Source organism: Fistularia commersonii, chromosome 27, assembly GCF_037954325.1.
Source record: "Fistularia commersonii isolate RoL2024-O1a breed Wild chromosome 27, RoL_Fcom_v1.0, whole genome shotgun sequence".
Taxonomy (NCBI): Eukaryota; Metazoa; Chordata; class Actinopteri; order Syngnathiformes; family Fistulariidae; genus Fistularia; species Fistularia commersonii.
In genome coordinates this window covers 2,176,851-2,199,815 of record NC_141310.1, presented here as the reverse complement: position 1 = coordinate 2,199,815, position 22,965 = coordinate 2,176,851, and the positions used below count along the sequence as shown (strand labels likewise).

At 39.4% G+C, this 22,965-nt stretch overlaps 2 protein-coding genes across 4 annotated transcripts in view; both read left to right on the top strand.

Annotated features, from left to right (window-relative positions):
• The first annotated feature begins 1,192 nt into the window (after positions 1–1,192).
• tmem41b (transmembrane protein 41B) lies at positions 1,193–10,414 on the top strand. Its single transcript, XM_086175205.1, has 7 exons — positions 1,193–1,375; positions 3,924–4,041; positions 6,797–6,925; positions 7,187–7,280; positions 7,503–7,607; positions 7,782–7,920; positions 8,007–10,414. The coding sequence occupies exons 1-7, from the start codon at positions 1,279–1,281 to the stop codon at positions 8,174–8,176; spliced, it is 852 nt and encodes a 283-aa protein (XP_086031331.1). The 5' UTR covers positions 1,193–1,278; the 3' UTR covers positions 8,177–10,414.
• A 3,809-nt stretch (positions 10,415–14,223) lies between these two features.
• The window catches only part of dennd5a (DENN/MADD domain containing 5A), a 30,163-nt gene continuing 21,421 nt past the window's right edge, over positions 14,224–22,965 (top strand). For all 3 annotated transcript variants that reach the window (XM_086174741.1, XM_086174740.1, XM_086174742.1), the window contains exon 1: positions 14,224–14,437. In XM_086174741.1, the coding sequence (XP_086030867.1) occupies positions 14,338–14,437 (100 nt within the window). In that variant the 5' untranslated portion in view covers positions 14,224–14,337. The remainder of the gene's footprint in view (positions 14,438–22,965) is intronic.

Genomic DNA, 22,965 nt, shown 5'->3' with positions numbered 1-22,965 from the left:
CTTCGTATGTGCTCCCCTACTCAAATATATAGCTATGTAATTCGTATCTCTGTGGTTATCATCTATTAATACCACAAAATCATCGGTCATGATTAAACTCTAATGTATTCTTAAGCTGATGACTATTTCATACTGGGGTTAACGGAAGATACAAAATCATGTGATAGCATGAAAAAATATCAAAGTGTTTCTAATCACTATTAGAAAATCCAAACATTAAAAAACGATATCTGGGTAATGAAAGAAAAAATAAAATAGGTAATCCCCAAAGGGAAAAGCAGCTTATTCATGTAGAGTACGTGTACACAATATCAACTTTTGATAGGTTAGTCGCTCACCTGTAATTGTTTTATTGTTTTATCCCAATAAGATTGATACAAGACACAGGTCAAGTCCCATTAAAAGAAAATAAATGAATCTGGAGGAAAATGTTTAAATACTCATGAAAAGCACAAGTTGCTTATATGCTTGCAGGTACTTAGTTCTAAAAGGAAAGTCTTTTTTTGTAAATTATCACTTAATCACTGAATAAGACAGTTACACACAAAGAAATTTTCATGAAAAAAAACATGTACACATTCACAGTGTGGTCTACTCAACTGCAAACAGCTTTTACAATACGTCACTGCTATGGTTCACACAATATTTTTTATTTCTATCTATCAGAAGTCTTGGATGAGCGGTGAAACGCCTTCAAGTGCACAAATTCAAGTCCAGTCGCCATGACAAGAACATTTTGTCAAGACTTTATCTCTGTGGTTACTCAAAAGGTTTTGAATATACTTTTACCTTAAACAATATCTTGAAACAACTTTGTTTTTTCTGTAAATGTCATTCTCCCATTGTCTTCCCGTTGACTGGGTTTAAATCCACCTCGGACACAGTGCTGTTTATTCACGTTTTGTGGCTGGTCTCTGTGGATTGTTTTTGCAAAGTATGCCTTTTTCCAATTCCATGGGAAAGAACTGATTTAAAGAATATGCATTTCAATTTGAAATAACCAATGTGTAGCGTTTTACTAATGCACTATTGCATGTTCTTGAGTACAATATTTGAAGACTGAGGTCTGCAATACTGAGTACAGATATGCAGAACAAAATCCCCCCATTTAGAGTACTGACACTTAACTCAGGGGGACGCTGTTTCAGATCATGCAGGGTCAGGGCGTTGGATGCGAAGGTGAGAGGTCAGTCTTTGAAACGTCAGCAGAAGCAGGCTGTCACAGCACCGGTGTGCTGCTGCGCTCGCTGGCCCGGGTGACAACATTTACCGCAGAAAATGGCAAAAAGACGAAAAGAAAAACGGGAGGCTGATGGTCTGTTTCCGCCCAAGGATGATGTGAAGGCGAATGCCGTTGAGTCTCAAGCGCTGAAAGGTAACGCTCCTTCCGGGTCAGTTCGTGTTGGCTATGGACACGATTCGAGGGCAAGAGAGGAAAGGAAAGATTAGCGAATACAGAAATACCGGTTACATATTTATCAGACTTTCTTTGTCTGTGCCTTGGGACCAGTTCGAAAATTTAGCTAAATTTAGCTCTGGGCTGTTACCTTTGTCTGTTAGCCAAAATTAGCTGACGAAGGCTAGCTCAGTCATAGACAACTCTCGTTGTCGTTATGACTGTTTTGTCGCCCCTTTTGCATACGCGAGTGGCTTTATCTAAATATACATCGACTCGACTGAAATTAAATTATCTTAATGTGACGGGAAACGCTGGCCCTTTAATTTTTAGGTAGTTTTATGGTCATGTGGCATGACGTGACACCGGTAGTTCACGGAACAGGATTCCGTTTTGGGGATTTTTAAACTGCATTCACGCGGCAAGACGTCGAAGGCTAGCTAGTGTACAAACTAGCTGTGCAGGCGGGGAGGAAACCGTACGCCAAGACGGATCTTCTTTGATTTTAGCGACTCAAATTCAGTTGAACGTGAAACAGAGGGAAAACGACACTTTAGCACAACATTCCTGTGGGACTGAACTTTCCTTGCGCTGACCTGGACGGAAAGCTGAGGCAAACTACACAAGTCAAGACAATTAGTGTAGCCACCGTGTTTTTCCCAACCATTATTTTGAAGTTGTAACACTTAAAACCTTCAATCTTAGTATGTATTTATCTGTAGGCCGTCAGGTGCTCGCTATCCTGTCCCGTAGCTCCAGCCATATTGTGAAACCATCTCCACTTCATTATTGTGTTTATTTCTCTGTCTTCTTCTTTCTACATTTAGTTAGGTCTATGCTTCGGCTCCTGCTTGCTGTGTAGTGAACAACCTCTGTGCTTAGGCTCCTGTTGGTGTGGAGTGAATAACACTTGCCATTGTTATCTGGCTACGTTTTGTGTGGAGTGAATTCCCCAAAACGTTGCTTGTTTATGGTTGGGGTGTAGGTGTAATACAAAATTTTCCTCTGGGATGTCGCAGCCACAGCTGATCGGTTACACTTATTTTGCTTTCTTATTAGGTTCTCTGTCCTTGTCATCTCCTATTTGTCTAACTCCTGGACATGAAGAACATCTTTGTGTGGACATTTGCATTATGAAGAATCCAACTTAAAATGACACAAAAATAAACTTCAGAGGTCATTTTGTCAGTGAGATAGGCAGTATGGTGCCTTGTTATTTTAAATGTAACAGCAAATGTCCTTGCAAGGCAACCACACGCTCACCTTACTATAGCTGCTTATTACTTTTCTTTCTCCAGACCCTGACAGACCAATAATTAATCCCAGATAAAAATGAGCCAACATGTGAAATTATCCAATTCTTATCATACTCTTTAAGTGGCAAATGCATGACTGAACATGATGAGAAACATTTGTTTCATTCATAAATGTACTTCTTCTCCATTGGTTTTTCCCTTCAGGGATTGCCACAGCAAATCAACCTTCTCTATCTAACCCTATTCACTGTATCTACCTCTCTCACACTAACTAGCTTCATATCTTCTCTTACTACGTCCATAAATCTTCTCTTTGGTCTTCCTCGAGACCTCCTGCCTGGCACATCCATTTCTAGCAATTCTAGCATTCCAGCAGTCTACCAATATATTCACCATCTCTCCTCTGTACATGACCCAACCATGTCAGTTTGACCTCCCTGACCTTCTCTCCAAAACATCTAACATGTGTTGCTCCTCTGATCAACTCGTTCCTGAGCCTATCCATCCTGGTCACTCCCAAAGAGAACCTTAGCATCTTCACCTCTGCAACCTCTAGCTCAGCCTCCTGTCTTTTCATCATTGTGAGCACATCATACGTCATAAATGTACATATACAGTTAAATAAAGTTCTTTTAAAAGTTCATTGTCTCCACAAATACTAATATCACATTTTGAATGAATATAGATATCAGAGACTGGTCCTTTTAGTCACACTTGCATTTTAGTCAACTTGAACCAGGCTATTCTCCTCAGACATCTGGCATCAACAAGGGATTTTCATCGAGAGAACTGTCGCTCATGTGAAATTTCCTCTTTTTTAGACCACTCTCTATAAGCTTGAGAAATGGCTCTGCATGGGAAGCCAAGTTGATCATGATCCTCCCAACAAAATAACTTTCTTCCCATTTAAGATTCTTGGTTTGGTTGTCTTAGCATGTCTGTATGCCTTAGCAGATTGATTTCCTTTTGCATCCTGGGCTGATCGGACATATGCGTTTATACTTAGTATGCGCATACACACACACACACACACACACACAAAGTAAATTGTTTTCTTAAAGTTTTTCCTGACACTCAAATAAACAGCATTTAATGTTTGATATGTATTATTTTAAAAAAATCTCACAGCATTACTGAGTGCTAGAGAGGGTGTGGCTGTTTCAGAAAGTTGTGCAAAACCTCTAAGAAAATAACAATCATCTTTGGAAGCTGCTTGTGTCTCGACTTGATAAACTCCCTTCACCAATTTATTTTTTTCTCCCTCCTCACAGAGTTTCATCATGCCGCAGAGGGCTCAGCACGCATGTCTCTCCTCCTTCTGCTTGCCATCTTTACCTGCTCAGCCTCTGTCATGTACCTGGTTTACAAGAACTTTCCAGAACTTCCTGAGTAAGTTGCTTTCTGGTTTGGGGGTTAGCAGTTCGGCTGGAGTATCATTTCAAATCTAGAGGAAGTTTGTGCTTTAGTTATTTTTTTTTTAATTGAAAAGTAAAAATTATTTTAAACAAAGGTTATTTAAAAGTTCCACATGCTATGACTTATCTTTTCATTTTTGTTATTCTCATTCCGCTATAAATTTATCTGAAGTGTCTAAAACATTGTGTGTATTGTTAGACCATTTCCATTTCTTCATTTTCGTCTATCATCTCTGTGAGCGGTGGCTTTTGAATTTTAAATGGGATTGTGCTTCTGGTACTCCTGCATCACAGCAAAATGGTTCCTCGTTCAGCTAGGTCCTCTCTTGTCTTTTGTTTTCATGTTCACCCTGTGCCCGTGACGGTTCTTTCCATGTTCTCTGGTTTTCTCCCACGGTCCAAAACATGCAGTGGGTTAGCTGAAGGTCTTAGTTGTCTGTAGGTGTGAATGACAGACTGAATGGTCTGCAACATCTTTAAGTGCCCCTGTGAGGGGAGTGGTACAGGTTAACCCCATGTCTCCCTTGGTGAAAGCTGGGCTAGGTTCAAGACCCCCCTTGAACCTAGCCCTTGAACCTAATGTTTATTTGTTAATGTGAAGTATATATTTACATTTTTATAAAAAAAATCTTAATTTACATGTCACAACAAGGGATTTAATATCCTATAAATGGGAACCAGGAAAAAAGAAAATTGGCATCATTTATCAAACAAATACATTTTAACAAACATTTTTGTCCTGCTTATTTGGATATTATTGCAGTAACATCCTCAGTATCTCCAGGTTTCATATTTTTCATACTTCATTCAAGTTTCAGTGTTCATGGCTCCCAGGTCTTGCTTATGTGAGTCTAGGCCCAAAGGATAATAGTGTGTAGCCCTTTCTTTATCTGGCAGCCTGGGTGGCAATTATAGGGCAAAAACTGTAAATCTATGTTTAGTATTTTGCACTGTCCATAGAATTATAAAACATTTATCTTTCATATTCCTTTTCAAATATCCCTAAATGAATTTACTGCCGCCATTCAATTTTTCTAGACCAAAGTAATAGCCAGCATGATTTTTTGTTGTAGTCGTGATTTACACTGGGGCAGGGCAATTTATTGAATATAATGCTGATTGTGACTTGTGTTTTGTGGCTCATTGTGAAATGGCTATATCACAAAATAGTCCCCCTTCTTTGTTCTGCTGCCTTTAATTTCCATTTGCACTCAGTCCTCGTTGCTTTCAAACGTGTCCCTTAAACCCAGTTCTTCCAAAATACCTCATTACATCCCCACAGCACTGTCTCCTTATCCTGACATAAAGGTTATATTCATCCTTGAATGTTATTCTGTGCCATGTTATCATCATGCCCTGTTTTTCATTTTCCATTACACTCATACGTATTTCCTGCGGTGGCCTGTCAAATGATCCCATGAAATGAGCAGTGCACCAGTGATGCCATTGTGCCCAGCCTCCGTCACCACCTCCTTTCACTCATCATTTCCTGGACTGAATGCAAATGCCTCTTTCACTGCACTAGCTCATTGCAAATGCCATTTGTGATTGCACCCCTCTGTACACTACTAGCTTTGGACCCATTAGTCCCATGCTCAGTCCCCCAGCATCTCGGTGATGGAGGGCCAACCAGCATGAGAATGTGATGTAACTGCGTGCCTTTAAACTCGAGCATTGAGAAAATGTTGAGGAAATTAAATTTATGTTTTACAGATAGCAAGATATGATTGAGTTTGAAAATAAATTAATCTGAAAGGCGTGTTTTTATGGAAGCAAAAATAGTGTGACAGCTTGACATGAACAGCAGTGAACACAGTGGGAGAAGAGATCTATGGAGGGCGATATTGCAACTGAAACTTTCACACCATGTTGAGTGTTTCAGTAAAATTTCACAATCTCTCCAACTGCTTTGATTGCTATTTCACAAGTGGAACATTGATAGAATGTAAACTGTTCTTCTTTACTGATTTCACAATACAAATGATTATAAAAAAAAAAGCTACAGCCCTGTGGTCATCAATAGAGCATAAAGCTCAATGTAGTGAATGCAGAATGTTTTGGTTGCCTTCTCAAATCAGTACTACTACGTTACAGCCCAGCTTGTGTGCCACAAAACAAAATGGAAAGCTGATTTTTTTTTAATGTATTTTTAGATTTAAATGGTGAATCAGAAATGTAGGCGTTTAGAAAAAGCATGCTTTGATCTGACTGCAATATGATAGTGAACACCTATCAGATTTCCATGTAACCAAATCATCTCGATTAAAGCAAAATTACTTTTGTGGCTGGGCCCAAACCTGGTAATTTCTCCACATCTGTAATGGTTCCTAACACAAAACATTCCTCATAGACCGCATTAATGTATGGATTCACTCATGGTAATGTGCACAATGTAGTCCTGCCTCCTGTACACTTCTAAATGCTCACCAGAAACAGCTAAATAAAAGGGTTGGCCTTGCATTCTACTTCACATAAAACCATGTCCTGGTATTCTACTGTACATGAATGCAGGTCACCCAACACACTTCCTGTCACAGAAACACACTCTTCTCAATAATTTCTTGTTTCTTTTCTTCGTGTGAGGGGAGCCTAACTGACTGACTAAGCAAGCACTGTTTTTGGGTGTTGTTGGTTTAGTTGGTGGATGTCAGGTGGTTAAAGATGTTGAAGAAAACCACTTGAGAGCATATACTGCACAATAACTGAGACTTTCTTCTCTTTAATTTCAGTGATGAAATGGAAAAAATCAAGATCCCTAAAGACATGGATGATGCCAAAGCTTTGGGAACCGTACTGTCTAAATACAAAGACACCTACTACACCCAAGTATTGGTGGCTTACTTTGCAACATATGTTTTGTATCCTTTGAGAAACTATGTGGCTCTTTTAATGCTTGTATTCTAGTAGTGTTGCCAGTAGGCTTATATATCGAGAATATTACCATACACCAACAGATTTGTTTGTTTCGTTTCTATCTTTTCCTTTATGTGGGTAGTTTCTAATCAAGTCCTCTACAGCAGGGACAAAATGAAAAGTGCTTTATCTATATTTAGTCTAACATGTGCGTCTTTGTGTGGTAGATGCTTTTGAAATAATGTTCACCTTAACACAACAACCAGCCTCCAAACATTTGCTATTCCCGGCTCCATTTTCCTTAGTATACTCTCCGGATATCTCTACCCTTTCCCTTTGGCGCTTTTCTTAGTCTGCTTGGTGAGTAAGTGTATGACACAAATGTGTTTTCAACAGCTGGGCAAAAGTAAATCTCACTGAGTGCATGTTGGTACTTTAAATTGTTATTTTAAATGCCACCGCTCTCTTCAGCAAGATCTATCTTAAAATGCATTTTCATGTGAATGTCAGTGAAGTGAGAGTTGCGCTTTGACCCATGTGAAAAGCAGCCGTTGTCAATTCATTTTTTTCCTGTCACGACAGTGCTCTGGTCTGGGAGCTTCCTTTTGCTATATGTTGTCATACTTGGTGGGCAGACCCATGGTATACAAATACCTCACAGAGAGAGCACACAAATGGTCCCAGCAGGTAAGATCTATTTCCTGGCGATTGAAAGATTCAACATTTTTGTTGAAGGGACATTATATCCATATCATTATAAATTCACTGTCGGCCATGTACTTGACAAAGTAGCCGCTCGAAATCTAAGAGCTTTTCAGGCCATTTTAACAAACACTTCTGATCATTGCTTTTGACTGACAGGTCGAGAAACATAGGGATCATTTAATAAACTACATCATCTTCCTGAGGATAACGCCCTTCCTTCCCAACTGGTTCATCAACATCACCTCACCTGTCATCAATGTGCCTTTAGGGGTTTTCTTCATCGGTACTTTCCTGGGTATGTGTCTTTCGCTTGTTTAAAATTGCACTCGCTTATTTCATGTTCCTGAATTGTCACATAGACTGTATCTCTGATATTTCCAGGAGTGGCGCCACCATCCTTTGTAGCAATCAATGCAGGTACAACACTGTACAAACTGACCACAGCAGGCGAGGCTGTGTCCTGGAACTCTCTAGCTGTTCTTGGCGTGCTCGCCGTGCTCTCCATCTTGCCAGTCTGCTTCCAGAAAAAGCTGCAACAGAAACTAGAATAGAATCCGAAACACCTCAGCACCTCATCTGCTGGCCGATCCCACCTGCCCCACCCCCTCGGCTCAGGAACACGCAGCTGTCACCCTAAGTTTCTCTGCCTCAGTTTCACCAACGCGCACACACAAACACCGACACCGCTTTCCCACGGTGGAATGATCACGATCACTGACACCACAAGCATGCATCCAGACTGCATGCAGTGGTGGGTTGATTGTTTTCTTGAGTCTAATATAAACTGGCTGCTGCCTGCACATGAGCTGTTTGTTTTCTGTGAACTTTTGTGCATTATTGTGGCAAAGCCTTTAAATAAGAGGGACTGCATCTTTTGTTTTATATTTAAGGCACTGCTAAGCATTGTATGATTCTTACAGAACAATTCAAGGCGCTACTAATGGGATGTATGATGACAATGATGCTTTAATCTTTAAGCCCGATCGGGCCTCCTGTACCATGGAATTAGTGCTCTGTTATCACTCCAACCTTCATTCAGATCCTGATTTGAACTCTGAGTAGATTGCATCAGGACACTATAAGCCCTCTTTCAAATATGCTTTATTTATAAGCTGAACTGTTTCTCCTCTTTCCCTCTGCTTTGACAGAAGCATATAGGTCACTGCATCCCACTGGTAGTACCGGGTTCTGCTCTGTTTTATCATTATAATATTATAATGTTTTGCTTTTGTTTTTACCACCACAGCAATAACCACTGTTAAAAGTGGATTTTAGTTGTTTTTAAAAGATTATTTATGGTGCTTGCTTGGTATATTTTTGAGATGGAGGAGAGGAAGCAAAGAAATAAATAAAATTAAGAAAAATACAACTGATCTAAGTAAGTTCAACTTTCCCTCAATATGGGCGAGTTTTCAGCTGCTCCCTGGAAGGTGCCTCAATCCACAGCGACCCACACATTCTCCTAACTGCACCTGAACAGAAATAACAACATCATGTCTTTGATTACTGCAACGTAAGGAATCACCTAGGCATTCGCTATTTCCTCTTGTAACTTAATATTTTACATAGTTTCTGCTGACTGGAGCAGAGGAACCTCTCCAAGTGTAAGGGAAAAACGAAATCGTATCATGTTTTCAAAGGAAATAAGTCAATAAAAAATAAGTCTAATAGAGATTGTGTAACAACAGATTCATGCCTGCTACGATCCCAACACGAATTTATTATTCAAATCATGTCCGTCAGTATAAAAATGATACAAACGTGTCTACAGACACATGTCTGTGACCCCCCCCCCAGGGCTCATCAATAGGGCTTCCTATGTCATGAGAGTTTGTGCCTCCATCCATCTCCCTGACCATGTTGACTGTGCCAGGATAGACCGCCAACAGAGTCAAGTACCCAAGCCTTGCCTTGCTTTTACTGCTTTCATTCTTCTTCCTGGACATAATGAGTTTTGAGGCCTGACTCACCTTGTTGGTTTATGTTCCAAAAAATGTGTTGACAGACTAATTGTGTCCTAATTGTACTAGAAAAGCTAACTGAATTCTTTGTTTTTAATGTTTGATTTTTTTTATTTCTTTTTAATCTACATATTGTACCATGGTAACTTATTACTCTCGCTGATCAAAATCCTCTGATGAAGCTGGCGGAGTAAGCATATACATACATATATGAGAGAGAGATTAAAAAAAAGGTTTATTTATGACAAAAATTGCTTTGTCACAATTTTTCAGAGATTTTCTTAATTTAATCCATAGTTTGGGTTACATTTCATAAATTATTTTGTTTCTTAACATGATTAACTTTTTTTCTCCAAGAGTATATTTTGAAGGAATACACCAACACATAAAATGTGCAACCGTTGTCAAAGGGTCTAAATGTATGGCAATGTCCTCAATATTCTAACTGTAGACTACAGCTTTGTACCTAGAATACACTTACCTGGGGAAAAATGATTTTCCATAAATGGCAAATCATTTCACAATATCCTCATATTTTTATTAGTTTAGTTTTTAGAGAGCTCTCAGTGATGGGGGACTCGTCAAGAAATTAAAGGTCTTGGGCCTCTGATTCATTCTTCTGTAACAGCAGAAACTTCATATTCAACATTTTCTGAAAGTGTTAATAGTGTTGTCCTACTTCCCCATCAAGGATCTGATAAATCGTGGCAGTATTTCCGATACTGGTAAGCACTGTACTGCAGTACAACATGCAAGACTGCAATTTTCTGTCCCATCTATGTGTTTTATATATTTCAAATGATTCATTAAAACTGATCTTTACAGAAATTGGCTCTTGGGAATAATCTGTGGAACAATATAAAAACTCCTCGTTTGACTTGAAGCTAAACCCAGATATTGCCTCCTCAGAGATCAGCTTCAAGATCTTTGCATGGATCTCAGAACACAGAACGCAATGGTCACATGGGGAGAGGATAAAGATGTTCCCATTGATTTAAGTTTTTTGGCCCCATTGTTCAAAGTGATTATTCTGGTCAACAAAATGGATGGGGTTTCACCTTGGTCCAGGTGTGCTCCGCCTGTGATCTGAATGGTAATTTTCTATTGATTTTCTCACTGTAGTTCAAATTTTAGACACTGGGGGGAACCACAATCCGGACGTTAACCGGCTAAACTGGAGTTTCCAGTTCTCCACACCCGGACAATTAAAACAGTACATGAAGTCACGTATCATGAATTAGTAGACAATCTAACTTTCTCTTAAGGATAAACAATGTGTCATTTTCTCTTAAATTCCACCCGGCTGACGTGTGAATGTTGTTTTTTTTTAAATATTGATTTTTGCAAAGTGATCGTGCACATTAATACCACCACCATTACAGCAGCAGTGACTGTGGTCCCCTGGACGAGCCTCTAAGCCGCTGGTAAGAAATCCCTTCATGATTCTGCACAAACCTGCTTAAGATCTGGATGATTTTTTCAAGTCCTGCATTGAAATCAGATTTTCTTTTACATTTTTCAAAATCATAATTCACTCAAAATTTTGAAATGGAGAACAATAGACAACCTTGAGAGGAAGAGAAGGCTCATTTGCTTGTTGGGTTTTCACCTAATACCCACAAAGGCTTTTGTGAGGCAATGTTATCATTATCAAAATGAAGTGAGTTCCAGCTGTAGCTGCATGATGTCCTCCATCTGCTCTAAGATTTAATTTCAGTTTCTTGAAATCCTTTGCTAAAACAGCCCTGCTGGACAGCCTCAGATGCCTTAAGATGGATTCCAGCTGAAAATATGACACAATTATGATTCAGCATTGTAGCATTCATCCATTATAATGTGTGACCACCTGGAACCGGCTGTTCCCCACAGGAAAAGCCCCAAAAACATCCACTTAGTCCACGATTCATCAGAAAAATGAAAATCCCACCAGAGGCCTGGCAGTTCAATTCCATTTCTAAATATTTTAAAAGAAACATGTTATTGTTAGATAAGCACAAATTCGTGGATATCTACTGGGGGTCACGTAAAAGTGGATGATGATGAAAGGGATGGGGGGGACTGGAGCCTATTTCAAGCTATTCACTCTCATTAACACATTATATCCTCTATAAGACCCTCTCATTCGCATACCTGGGCAATTTATTGTCTCCAATGAACCACCTGCATGTGTTTGGACTGTTGGAGGAAACTGGTGAACGTGGTGGAAACCCACGCAGACAGACTCTCCATCGGTCTCCATATTCCTTCTGTCTGCGTGGTTTTCTCGTCTGGTAACACAGAGACACCGAAAGGCCCCCTGTCAGGACCAAACCAGAAATCTTCTTGGTGTGAGGTGGAACCGCTAACCACTGCACCACTGATCATTATTATTATTATGATATTCGAGATCATATTATTATGAGTAGTAGCAGTAATAGTAATTGCAAAACTACTGAGACAGCTGTGGCTGAGTTGGTAGAACGGGCGTACCACCGATCGGAAGCGTCGTGTTTCGATGCAAAGTGCTTTGAAACTGAAATGATAGATAGATAGATAGATAGATAGATAGATAGCCTTAACCATGACAATTTATATTTTATTGTATTTCTTATCCTCCCTCCTTCCTACTATTATCTATATTGTTATGTTTTTGCTTGAAACTCTGGCACAACAATTTCCTTCGGGTTAAATAAAGTTGTTCTCATCTTATCTTCTGACTGACTGACTGACTGACTGACTGACTGACTGACTGACTGACTGACTGACTGACTGACTGACTGACTGACTGACAGACAGACAGACAGACAGACAGACAGACAGACAGACAGACAGACAGACAGACAGACAGACAGACAGACAGACAGACAGACAGACAGACAGACAGACAGACAGACAGACAGACAGACAGACAGACAGACAGACAGACAGACAGACAGACAGACAGACAGACAGACAGATAGATAGATAGATAGATAGATAGACAGATAGATAGATAAACAAGGTCCCCAGAGGTTATCTGAGGAAACTTTTAATAAAAATAAACTTGAATGAATGAGTAAATAAATTAACAATTGCCTCAAAATCTAAGAAACATTGATTCAGTGTATCAATCTCCTCCAAATTACCTGTGTGAAAGTCAACCAGGGTGCCAACATCTGGAAGGAAACATCTGGACTTGCAGACGATTACTCCATTGAGGTTCAGTTTTTTAGCTGCAAATCATCCCAGAATGAGTGAATGGATTCTGGTACCCGGATTTCGCTTGGTATGGTGCAAAAACTATTGCTATTACAAAATGTAAATAGTGATCATGTCAATGACTCTGGATCATAAAGATTGTTCTGTTTGTAATGTCAAATGCTATTTGTCATTGTTTGTGGTGGTGGTGTGTGTGAGCATATGCGTATGTGTGTCTGTGATGGGGTATCAGCTGTAATCAAGATATATATATATATATATATATATTTAGTGTAAAAGTGTAAAGCCAACAATTATACCTCATGCTTTTCCCTCAATCATGATTTGTCTGTCATTGCTTAGTAAAGTCATAATCAAGAAAGTAACTGAAATGCAAAACTTTTAAATCCTGAATCTGATGAACTCTTTTCAAAAACTCCTAGAGAGGACGTTTGGGTCCAGTAGATGTGACAGTAACAGTAATATCCCAATGAATTAAAAATTCTCTGAAGAAGTGTATATTTGCTAAAAATGAATCAATTCGAGATGTAGCCTCAACTCGGGAGTACAAAGGTGATGACTAATTCAACAAGCAACACCACATGACATTTCTAGATATGATATTTGTGCAAGACTAATCTGTGAATAACAATAATAATAATAATAATTATTATTATTATTATTATTATCATTATTATCATTATTATTATTATCATCATCATCATTATTATTATTATTATTATTATTATTATTATTATTATGCCAACAATTGTAATAATACCAATAATAATACTAATAATAATAACAATAATAATAAAACTAGGTGAGTGAAGATTCGGGCCACAATGCATTCAACTGCAGCGGCTCTTATGTCTGTGTGAAGTGTGTGAGTGAGACCATACCCGGAAGTGCACTGAAAATTCTATCAAAATAAAACAACCTCTCACGACTATGACAACAACCAAACAAATAGGAAATGCGATAATCATTTGTGCACAATTGTGACCCATGAAAGTTTTATGCAGTGCCATGACAAAAAATGTGAAAAGGCCGCACCACTGTCTCCACATGCCTGAACAATTTTGTACCAATATTACGATGTGTTACTCGACAACAGGAAGGAAATGTTATAGTAATCTTAGAAATTGATGTCGCTTTTAGTCACACGCTACAAATAGTACGCGGGGATAAAAATAATGCTGACCGGACTAGCATTTGCAAAGAAAAACACCGGTACACTGCATAACAAAATGTTATAAGAGATTGTAAAATGACATTGTTTCATCTTTAAGTTTTGAGGTTTCACTATAACCATCTACACTACAATATATTTCTTTAAGAATGATGTTTAAATTCATCATCCGAACCCGTCATGAAAATAGAAAATCCCAGTTTTGCATTAACGGGGTTTTATTTTGAAGGGCTGCAACAGGAAGTCACTGGTCCAGAACAGAAGGCGTCAGCTCAAAAACTGAATTGATTTTCGTGTTTCGCAGTAACGTAGCATCCGCGATGGCTGGGAGAAATCACTTCTCCGAGTGTCCTTAATATGCTCCCGGTCGAGGGGATCGCCGTGCCACTGGAGCTGTCTCAAAATGACCACCGGCTTCAGCTCCGTTTCCTGCCGGTTCGCGGATTATTTCGTAATCTGCGGACTCGACACCGACAGCGGGCTGGAACCCGACGAACTGTCCGGTAAGCTCCCCGAGCTATCGAGATAATGTCGGATAGATGCGGCGGCTAGGAGGGCAGGACAGGGAAAACCAACGGCTGTCTTTTTAAACTGAACTAACCCGAACCTCGACTTTATAAAGCGGTTTTATTTGAACTATTTAACTATTCACGTTATTATGGCTTACACGAAGCGTAACGCCACAACGCTAGGCCCCGGTTTATTTATGCCCAGCCTGTTTGTTTGTCATGTTAGCTAAAGAGACCAAGCTCATGAGCTTGATGATTGTCTTCCGGAGCCTGAAAGTGAATTTACATTTTAAAAGGTTGAGGATAAAATCCCTGGGAACAATTAGAAATACGTGACTCATCCCATAATATACAATGAGTAACAGACAACACACATTGATTAACACATATTATTGAGTGAATAAGACATGATATACAGTGTGTCTTCTGTGTTGCTTCTTTAATTCTGTCTACTTGGGCCTTTGTGTTAACCGGTGGTGTTTTATTCATGTTTTTTTCTTTGGATATCAAATGAAGATTCCCTATATCAATGGGTTATTGAAGGGAATATATATAAACATGTACTCATGTCCCAAAGGGGGAAAATGAATCCCCTTACCCCTCCATCGTAGCCTTCCAAGATCCACACTCCCTGCACACTCAGTCTCTTTAAGTGCCCCCTCCTCCTTCTCTTCCTCTCCACAAAGTAATAACATAGAAACATGGATGTATTTGATGAGAACCCTTAAATTCGTAAAAATCCAAACTGCCGAAAGTACGGGATGGGGGTCTGGTTGAAGCCGGTGCCAAACATGAACTCAGCGTCTCACTGTTTTCTGTTTTTGCAATGCTGCGATAATCATTTTCAGGTTGAGAAGCGCATAGGTGTCCTTGTTATCCAGGAACACTGCATTGGCACCTCATTACCATATGTATTATTACTTAATCTTTTTCTCTATTTATAAAGGTGTAGTTAAATAAGCCGTTTGTCCTCTAGTAAGTCTGGCCCAGTGAGCTATTATTACCTTACAACAAGAATTAGGTTATGTTTACACTCACTTGTCGATGCTCCTTAAAATACTGGAGGCTTTTGATACCTCTAGCAGAGGTAGGCTCCTGATGACCCTGCGGACATGACCAATTTGTGTCACAAATTCCGTAAAACCACGTTTAGTATTAGCGCGATTCAATCACCACTGATACCAAACGAAAAAAGTCGGATCAAGCAGAAGAATGTGCCATTTTCAGCGTCATCGACATCAAGAGGGGTAGGAGCTTTAAGAACAATACCGATGTGGATTCATGGTAGTTAATATAAAGAGTATTACAATATTAGATTTGTTCTCAACTGCACATTGACTTCTCTGGTAGTGCATTTGTTATGTGGACTATACATGATCTTTCATATTTTTTTCCATCATCTACAATATATCTTCAATCAGTCTGGCTTTTTGGGGGGACGATAAAGAGATGTACGATAAAAACACTGACGTAAGAATCAAGTTTTGTCCAGGGTTGACTCAACCGTTTTGGTCCAGGTGATGCGTCATGTCAGTGGTTTCCATCATTACGCTTGTGCTTCCCCCCCTTAGCGCTCACACATCACAAAGACTCATGTATAACGCCTAAATTGTTATATGAATTTGAAATTGTGATCCTGTCAGAGATTTGTGTATGAAATCTCCAGATGGTTTGCTTTGTGTCTGTCAGGCAGCTCTTTGTGGTACAAATCTTCTCGAGTGAAATCGCCCTGGGCTTGTGTAAAGTGTGTAAGCCCCAGATGACCAGGTCATTGACGGACAACTATTTCAACTATGATATTATTTCTCAACTCCAAACGTTAGGACACAATCATTGATAGCGTACTATGAACACTTAATCTTATTTGCATGTGATCTGTCGTTCTTGAGCTGAACAAAGAGTAGTTTTGATGAGATTTTTGTCCCCTTTAAGCAGTAATACGCAAACATTTGCTCTTTGTGTTTCCCATATTTAGGTCTGGTAGTACTGTCTTGTACATCATATTCTTGAAATCATTGGCCAACAAAAGGATTTTTTTGTTTTAAGTTAAATACAATTGTGAGTTGAACACAGGTGGAGGTAGATCTTACCCTTGTGTCATCTCCGGCCTGCATGGCCTGAAGCCAGACATTGTCCTCATGTGAAAGTACAACGTTTTTGAGTGCATTCAGCAGAGGAGAGGCGTTTGAAAATGCCATCCTTGCATTAGTGTGGACAAAGAAAATGCTGCTGTGGGATTGTCATTGTCGAGCAGCAAAAATAAGAAGCCGGCTTATTTAATTTTCTTCATGTCAACATAGCCGATTTGTCTTGGGCTTCGCCTGCGCCATTTTTCATATAAATATTAATAAGCCATTGATTGAATTGTGAGTCTTGTTTGTGTTCTATGATGAATGTATATTTCTCTTTTGAAATACATTTTCTAGACGTTCACATTTTCCCAGCGAATGCCAAAAGTAATTACGTGTCTAGTTGGCCTTTCAGATCTCGCAGCAGATTGAAAGCTTACAGGGGCATAGTATCTGGGGCTCTCTGTGGTCGTACGTTGCTGATATCCTACTTACAGCAAGTTTACTGCTGTTTACTGTCGAAGGTGGCTTACCCTTAGCTGCTGTTTCAGTTTTGAACTGAAAAAAGGAAATGGTTTCGGAAATTACCTTCTTGTAAGCGATATAGAAATTTCTTTGTTTTACATCAGTTACAGGTATACCTGCTTTGTTTTTTTTTTTTGCTTTAACTTGGAAATGAAGGGAATCCACTGTTCTTCCTATTACAAGAAAGACTGTGTATTTTGTTGCTCTCATCAAACAGATGACAAATCTGGGTGATGCCGAGTTTGCGAATCAACTTGCCATCCCTTGTTGTGTTTGGTAGCTTTAGTTACCTGACTTGAGAAGTTCCAAGGGTTATTTTAATTGTCAGGGGTGTTAATCAGGTCAGAGAACTCAGAATCTGATTGGATGTTGATTGGATCAGTGTTGAAATCTGGTGATAGTGGCAAGAAGAGGTGGTTTGACCAAGTGTTAAGTATGCTAAATCTTACATAGACAGTTGGATGTGTCTCACATCGGACTTGCCATTAGATCCAAGTATATCATCTATTTCATATTGTAGATTACTTTTTGGATTGGAAACTGTGATAATAATTGTGCTATTTGGTTTCACATTATTGTTTCTCCTACAAAAAGACAACTGAATGACCCAAAAAAATCCGCAAATAAAGGCCTAAACCCCTTTTTTTGATATATACGCCATTCAGTGTCTGTTAAATATGATGCTTTCATTACCCCTCCAAGACATTTAGCCCATAGCGTGATACTTTCCCTGGTTGGTTACTGACAGAGTAACCAACACAGAGGGCAGGATCATGACCCAAAGGCTGGGCTGCACAGATCACAGTTCGGCACTGAAAAAATGTTCCACAATCTTGCTCTTTCTCCAGACACACACACACAAGCGCACACACAGCGGGAACCGCTTTGCTGTGAGCTGATTGGTGATAACGTGGCTTTGCACAGGGAGCTGCACAGTTACACATGGTTTGATTTCTGGCCTGACTCACCCTAATATTTGATCCAGACATAGAATCTCACAGACACAGACATCGAGGTAATGTCAGCTGCACTCAAGAAACAAAACATTTCCAGAAATCAGAAGAATCATTTTACATAATTACACTTCAACGATCGGAACTATATAATATGGAGCATAATAATTGGATATTTTTTATAAATGCTAAATCAGAGTTCCAATTCCAGCTACCGGACATTACCAGAATGAATGTCAAAGGTCCCGAGAGGTCCCGTCAAAGGCCTCCTCTATAAAGGAACAGTTAAGACCAACAACCAGTCAGAATCACAGTGTGAGAGATGACCAATCAGAGTCTGCTAATTGTCAATGTTATATGTGGAGTACCTTTAAGGGCTATCTTTTTGTTTCATGTCTCAAAAAGTATTCATACTGTTCAGGTCTTTCCATCCACGTTATCAATGGTATTTATCTTCTGTCGACAAAAAGACGTCTCGGTGACATTTGGGCATTCCCCTTCCACACAGTTTCAGACCCACTCCAATTCAGATAACGCCGGTCTTGAGGTTGTAACCTTGTTGGAAAATGAAATGAAAAATGATAGGACAGACAGATATGTTCAGTCAGATAAAACACAAGCTTTGCAGATTCGCCTGGTTGCCAGACTGTGTATCAGATTTTAAATACAACAATATCTAATGCTTGGAAAGGCCCCTGATATCATACACATCTCATTATTTCATGGAAACACACAATGTGTATTCTGTACCTTAGGAGAGTCTTCTACCCTAACGTCATATTATGAAACATTCATTTTTAAGAATTCCCTTCCTAATATTGTGGTACAGATTTATTTGTCAAATAAATACATGTGACGTGTTTTTCACGTCAATTGTATTGTAAGAGGCACTGTTTCTGTTGATTGCCTTAAAAATTCAAACACCTTCATAAACTTTCTAAAATTCCATACTCAGCTCCACAATCAGCTTGCCTGAAACCTAACATTTCAAATCACCATCATCAACCCAACCCGATCTGGGGTTTTTGTACATTCAACGATGTCTTGTCCAGATTGCATCGCATTTAGATGCTTTGCTGTTTTCTGCTCACAGATCACTGTGCACGTTTGTTAAAATGTGTATTGGTTCTAAATGCAAATTGCAGGTGGGGAAAGAGAGCATGGCTGAGTGAGTCTAAGAAGGGCAGGCGCCGTCAATTAATTCAAGTTGTATCAATTTAAACTGTAAGGTAATTTAAATCCCTCTGTAATTGTTTTGGGACTCCTTTGGTTTCAAGGGTCGTAACTCGAAAACAGAAGGACGTAATGGAGAGATACGTATGCTTCTGTTGAACCAATAGCTGTCTCTATTTACGTCACATCACGCAGCGCTGCCAATGAAGTTATGTGTGAGCCCTTTCAATTAAACAGAATCCAATATTCAGTGTTCATTATCATGCATGTTTCACTATATAGAACAGAAAAGGGAAAACATGGCTTCTTGTCGCATGCTTCGACAAAAAGCAACGTGTGCAGCTGTGTTATTTGGTGAAATATCTGACAGAGTTTATCCAACAATGCGATTCAGTTGCAGATTGCAAGTAAACCTATAAAACAAACAACTTGAAAATCCTGTTTTTTGGTTTTCGAAAAGCATTGATGAGTAAAGGTCAGAATCATCAAAAGTTTTAAGAATGTAGTCATGAAGCTGCACTTGATCAGCAAGTCAGTGATGTTAACAAGAATACCAATTAAAAAAACAGCCAGATTTGATGTTTTGGGGGGTTAATGCAGTTTTATTACCACTGCTCTACCACTGCAGATCTACTTGAACTCACCAAGGTCTTGGCTTCCTACATGAAATGCCCTTTCCTGAAAATCTGCCTCCAAAGCTGCTGGCAGTTTACTCTCCTGTAATTCCCATCAGTAACACAATAGTGTCACAGCATTTCCATTGATTGAATATACTGTGATTATTCATGTACAGTGGGACACAAAGGAATGACCGAAACTTTGTTAAGCACACCGAGGGCCTCGATTAGCATATGTATGATCCTGCTGTCTCACTGGCGACACTGAAGAACTGGGAGCTCAGGAACATAAGTACACTCACCCATAGGCCCTACTTATTCAAATGCTAAATCCTTTTGAATTTCCCAGGCAACCTCTCCAGCCCAGTCCTACTCAGCAAACAAATCAGGGTAAATCGCTCAATGTGAGAGCTGGCTGTAAATTTGCAATGTGTCATTTCATATTTTTACCTGAATGTAAAAGATTTTGTTTCAGTCGGAAAATGTTCTGTCCGTTGCTTAGCTTTGTTTTCAGTTGTTGATATTTTCTTACTTATTTAGAAACCAAAGCATACTTGTCCCTTTTTTTAAGTAGCTACATAAACATGTTGCTTGATATATTTTGTTTAATGGTTTATTTCGGTCTCATGCAGTTCAGGTATCCATCCCTCCGCTGGGCTTATTATTTTAGCAGTTGGTTTTTCACCTGTGAACCCCCAAAGATCTCTTAGAGGTGCTCTTTACATTCTTTCCGACCGTTTAGAAGCAATTAAACCTGCATGTTCCTGTCTGTGTCTCAATAGAGTTTTCTCTGTGGGTCAGGCCTCCAGTGTAACCTCTTGGCTGGGAACAGATGTTTTGTGAACACAGTTTTTAGAGGGTCATGTTGAACCTTTGCAGTCTCATTGTGTTTGACTCCTCGTATCTCGATTGAAAAACAACATTGATTGGATTGGACTGAAGCTGCTCAATTCCTTGTTGCTGCATTTCTGTTGGATATTTAATTTTATTTAATGAACAAACACTCCAATATCATCATAAATCATGTCCACCTGTAATTTTATCTTATAAAAAGAAAATGGTTACGTTATGAAAGATAAACGAGTGATGGTCACACAACGGAAATCTACTGTACATTTACTCTGAGAAGCACACCACACATGTAAAACATACGCAAAACATTTGGTGCGCATGTAGCGCTGGAAGATATTTAAATGCGGCAGTTATAGAATATAATGAGGTAGAGCAATCGTCTTTCGGACCAAACATTCCTGGTTCGATTCCCTGTTCCTCCTATTGTGTCGAAGTGTTGTTGAGCAAGACACTGAACCCCTAACTGCTCCCCTGGTGCTGGTGGACGACAGCCCACTGCTCATGGTTCATCCATGAAGGGTTAATTGCAGAGAACAAATATCCGCCTGAGGGATTGATAAAGGATAAATAATAGTAATTATTGTTATAAAAGACTTAACTTACAGTGGCATATTACAACAATCATGAAAACTAAGCTAACTGTGAGGGCAAACTGAAAGCCCTTCACTACTCAAGATGAAATTCTATTGTTTATATCTGTGGCGCTATGTTTGAAATACAATTCAATAGAATCAGACTACAATTAAATAAAATTTACATAGTTTACTTTGCATTTGGATGAAAAGTGGCCATTTGCAATTTGCATTAGTTGCGCTGGTCCGCTGGCTGCACTTAGCTTTAAGATTCTGCATGAATGTGTGTGCTCAGCCAGTGTTACATCAGAGGTTTGAAAAAAGATTGTGTAGCTAGAGTTTTGTGTGAGTGTGAGTGTGAGTGTGAGTGTGAGTGTGAGTGTGAGTGTGAGTGTGAGTGTGTGTGTGTGTGTGTGTGTGTGTGTGTGTGTGTGTGTGTGTGTGTGTGTGTGTGTGTGTCAAGGCTGGGCTCTACTCAACAGACAAGACCGCAGGCGCAGGCTGTGCAAAGATTCCCCTGAGACAAATATGCACATCTAGAACTTTAAGGGCACACAATTCTGCTAAAATGAGTTATAAAACATATAAATATACATCACTGAGCCCCAGGGCCAGGCAGTTCCACAGACTTCCCCTGTATTGAAACCCATGATTGCCCAGTGACCAGATTCACATAATTGGCCAATTTGCCATATCTTACAAAGTTGAAAGCTGTTATATCCTGAGGGGAAAGGGAAAATGTTAAAATGACAAATCATTTTTGTATAAAATATCTGCACTATACATTCGACATAGTAAATCATTTTAGCAAAGTGGTTAATATTTCCTGTTATTATTATCTTTGTCCAACAATGGCCATGAAAGAAAATGACTCAGTATTTTAAATTGGCACACAGTGGCTTCAAATTAAATTATTACATGATTAAAAAAAACAAACAAATGTACTGTTTGATTTATTCATTCATGGTTTTATTTATCTCTGTATTTATTTTTTCCTCTAAATAAAATGTTGTGTTAAATGACTTTACAATGACATGCTAGTCTACCATTTCCTCAAAATCAGGACAGTTCTGACAATGTGTTAGCTTCCTGTTTTTTTTTTTCTTTTTTTTTTTTAATCTGAGCCCCCTGTTGATCAGCAGCTCTGCATTGTGCTGACTCCTTCCTCGGCCCTCGAAAACTGAACTGTGACATCCGTCACGTCCATCATTGATCTGATTTCGGTGACTGTCAATCTGGACCTGGAGCGGTTGTCTGCACGTCAAAGTGCAGCTCCAAAATGGCCAGCTTTGGAGGATCCGGGGCAGAAGTAGACGTCCACCTTCTCCTCGCTTTCTGACATGATTACTGAAAGGCCAGTGCTGAGATGGTTTTTTCATGGCTGACAGCAGGACGTCAAGGCATTTCATGCCTGATAAGCTCAAATGACACTGTACAAATATGTTAAGAGCTCAGATGTGGAATGACAGAGCCTCCTCCGTGTTTGTCTCAGCATACCATCAATTAAATGATAGTGAAACTGTTTATTTTAGCAGACATCTGCATTTCATTAGCCTCAGCAGGAGCCTGGCAGGCTCATTTTGGCCTTTGCTGTGTTTGTTTAGTGTCATTCGACCGTATCTTTTTTTTTCAAATTGCATTTTATGACTGATAAGAAAAACTGCGATCTTGAGCAGGAACTGATTTGCCATTTTAACTGGGTTACATGAATTCATCCAGTTGCTTTCTTGCGTGTTTGTGACGGCCATATTATTCACATCC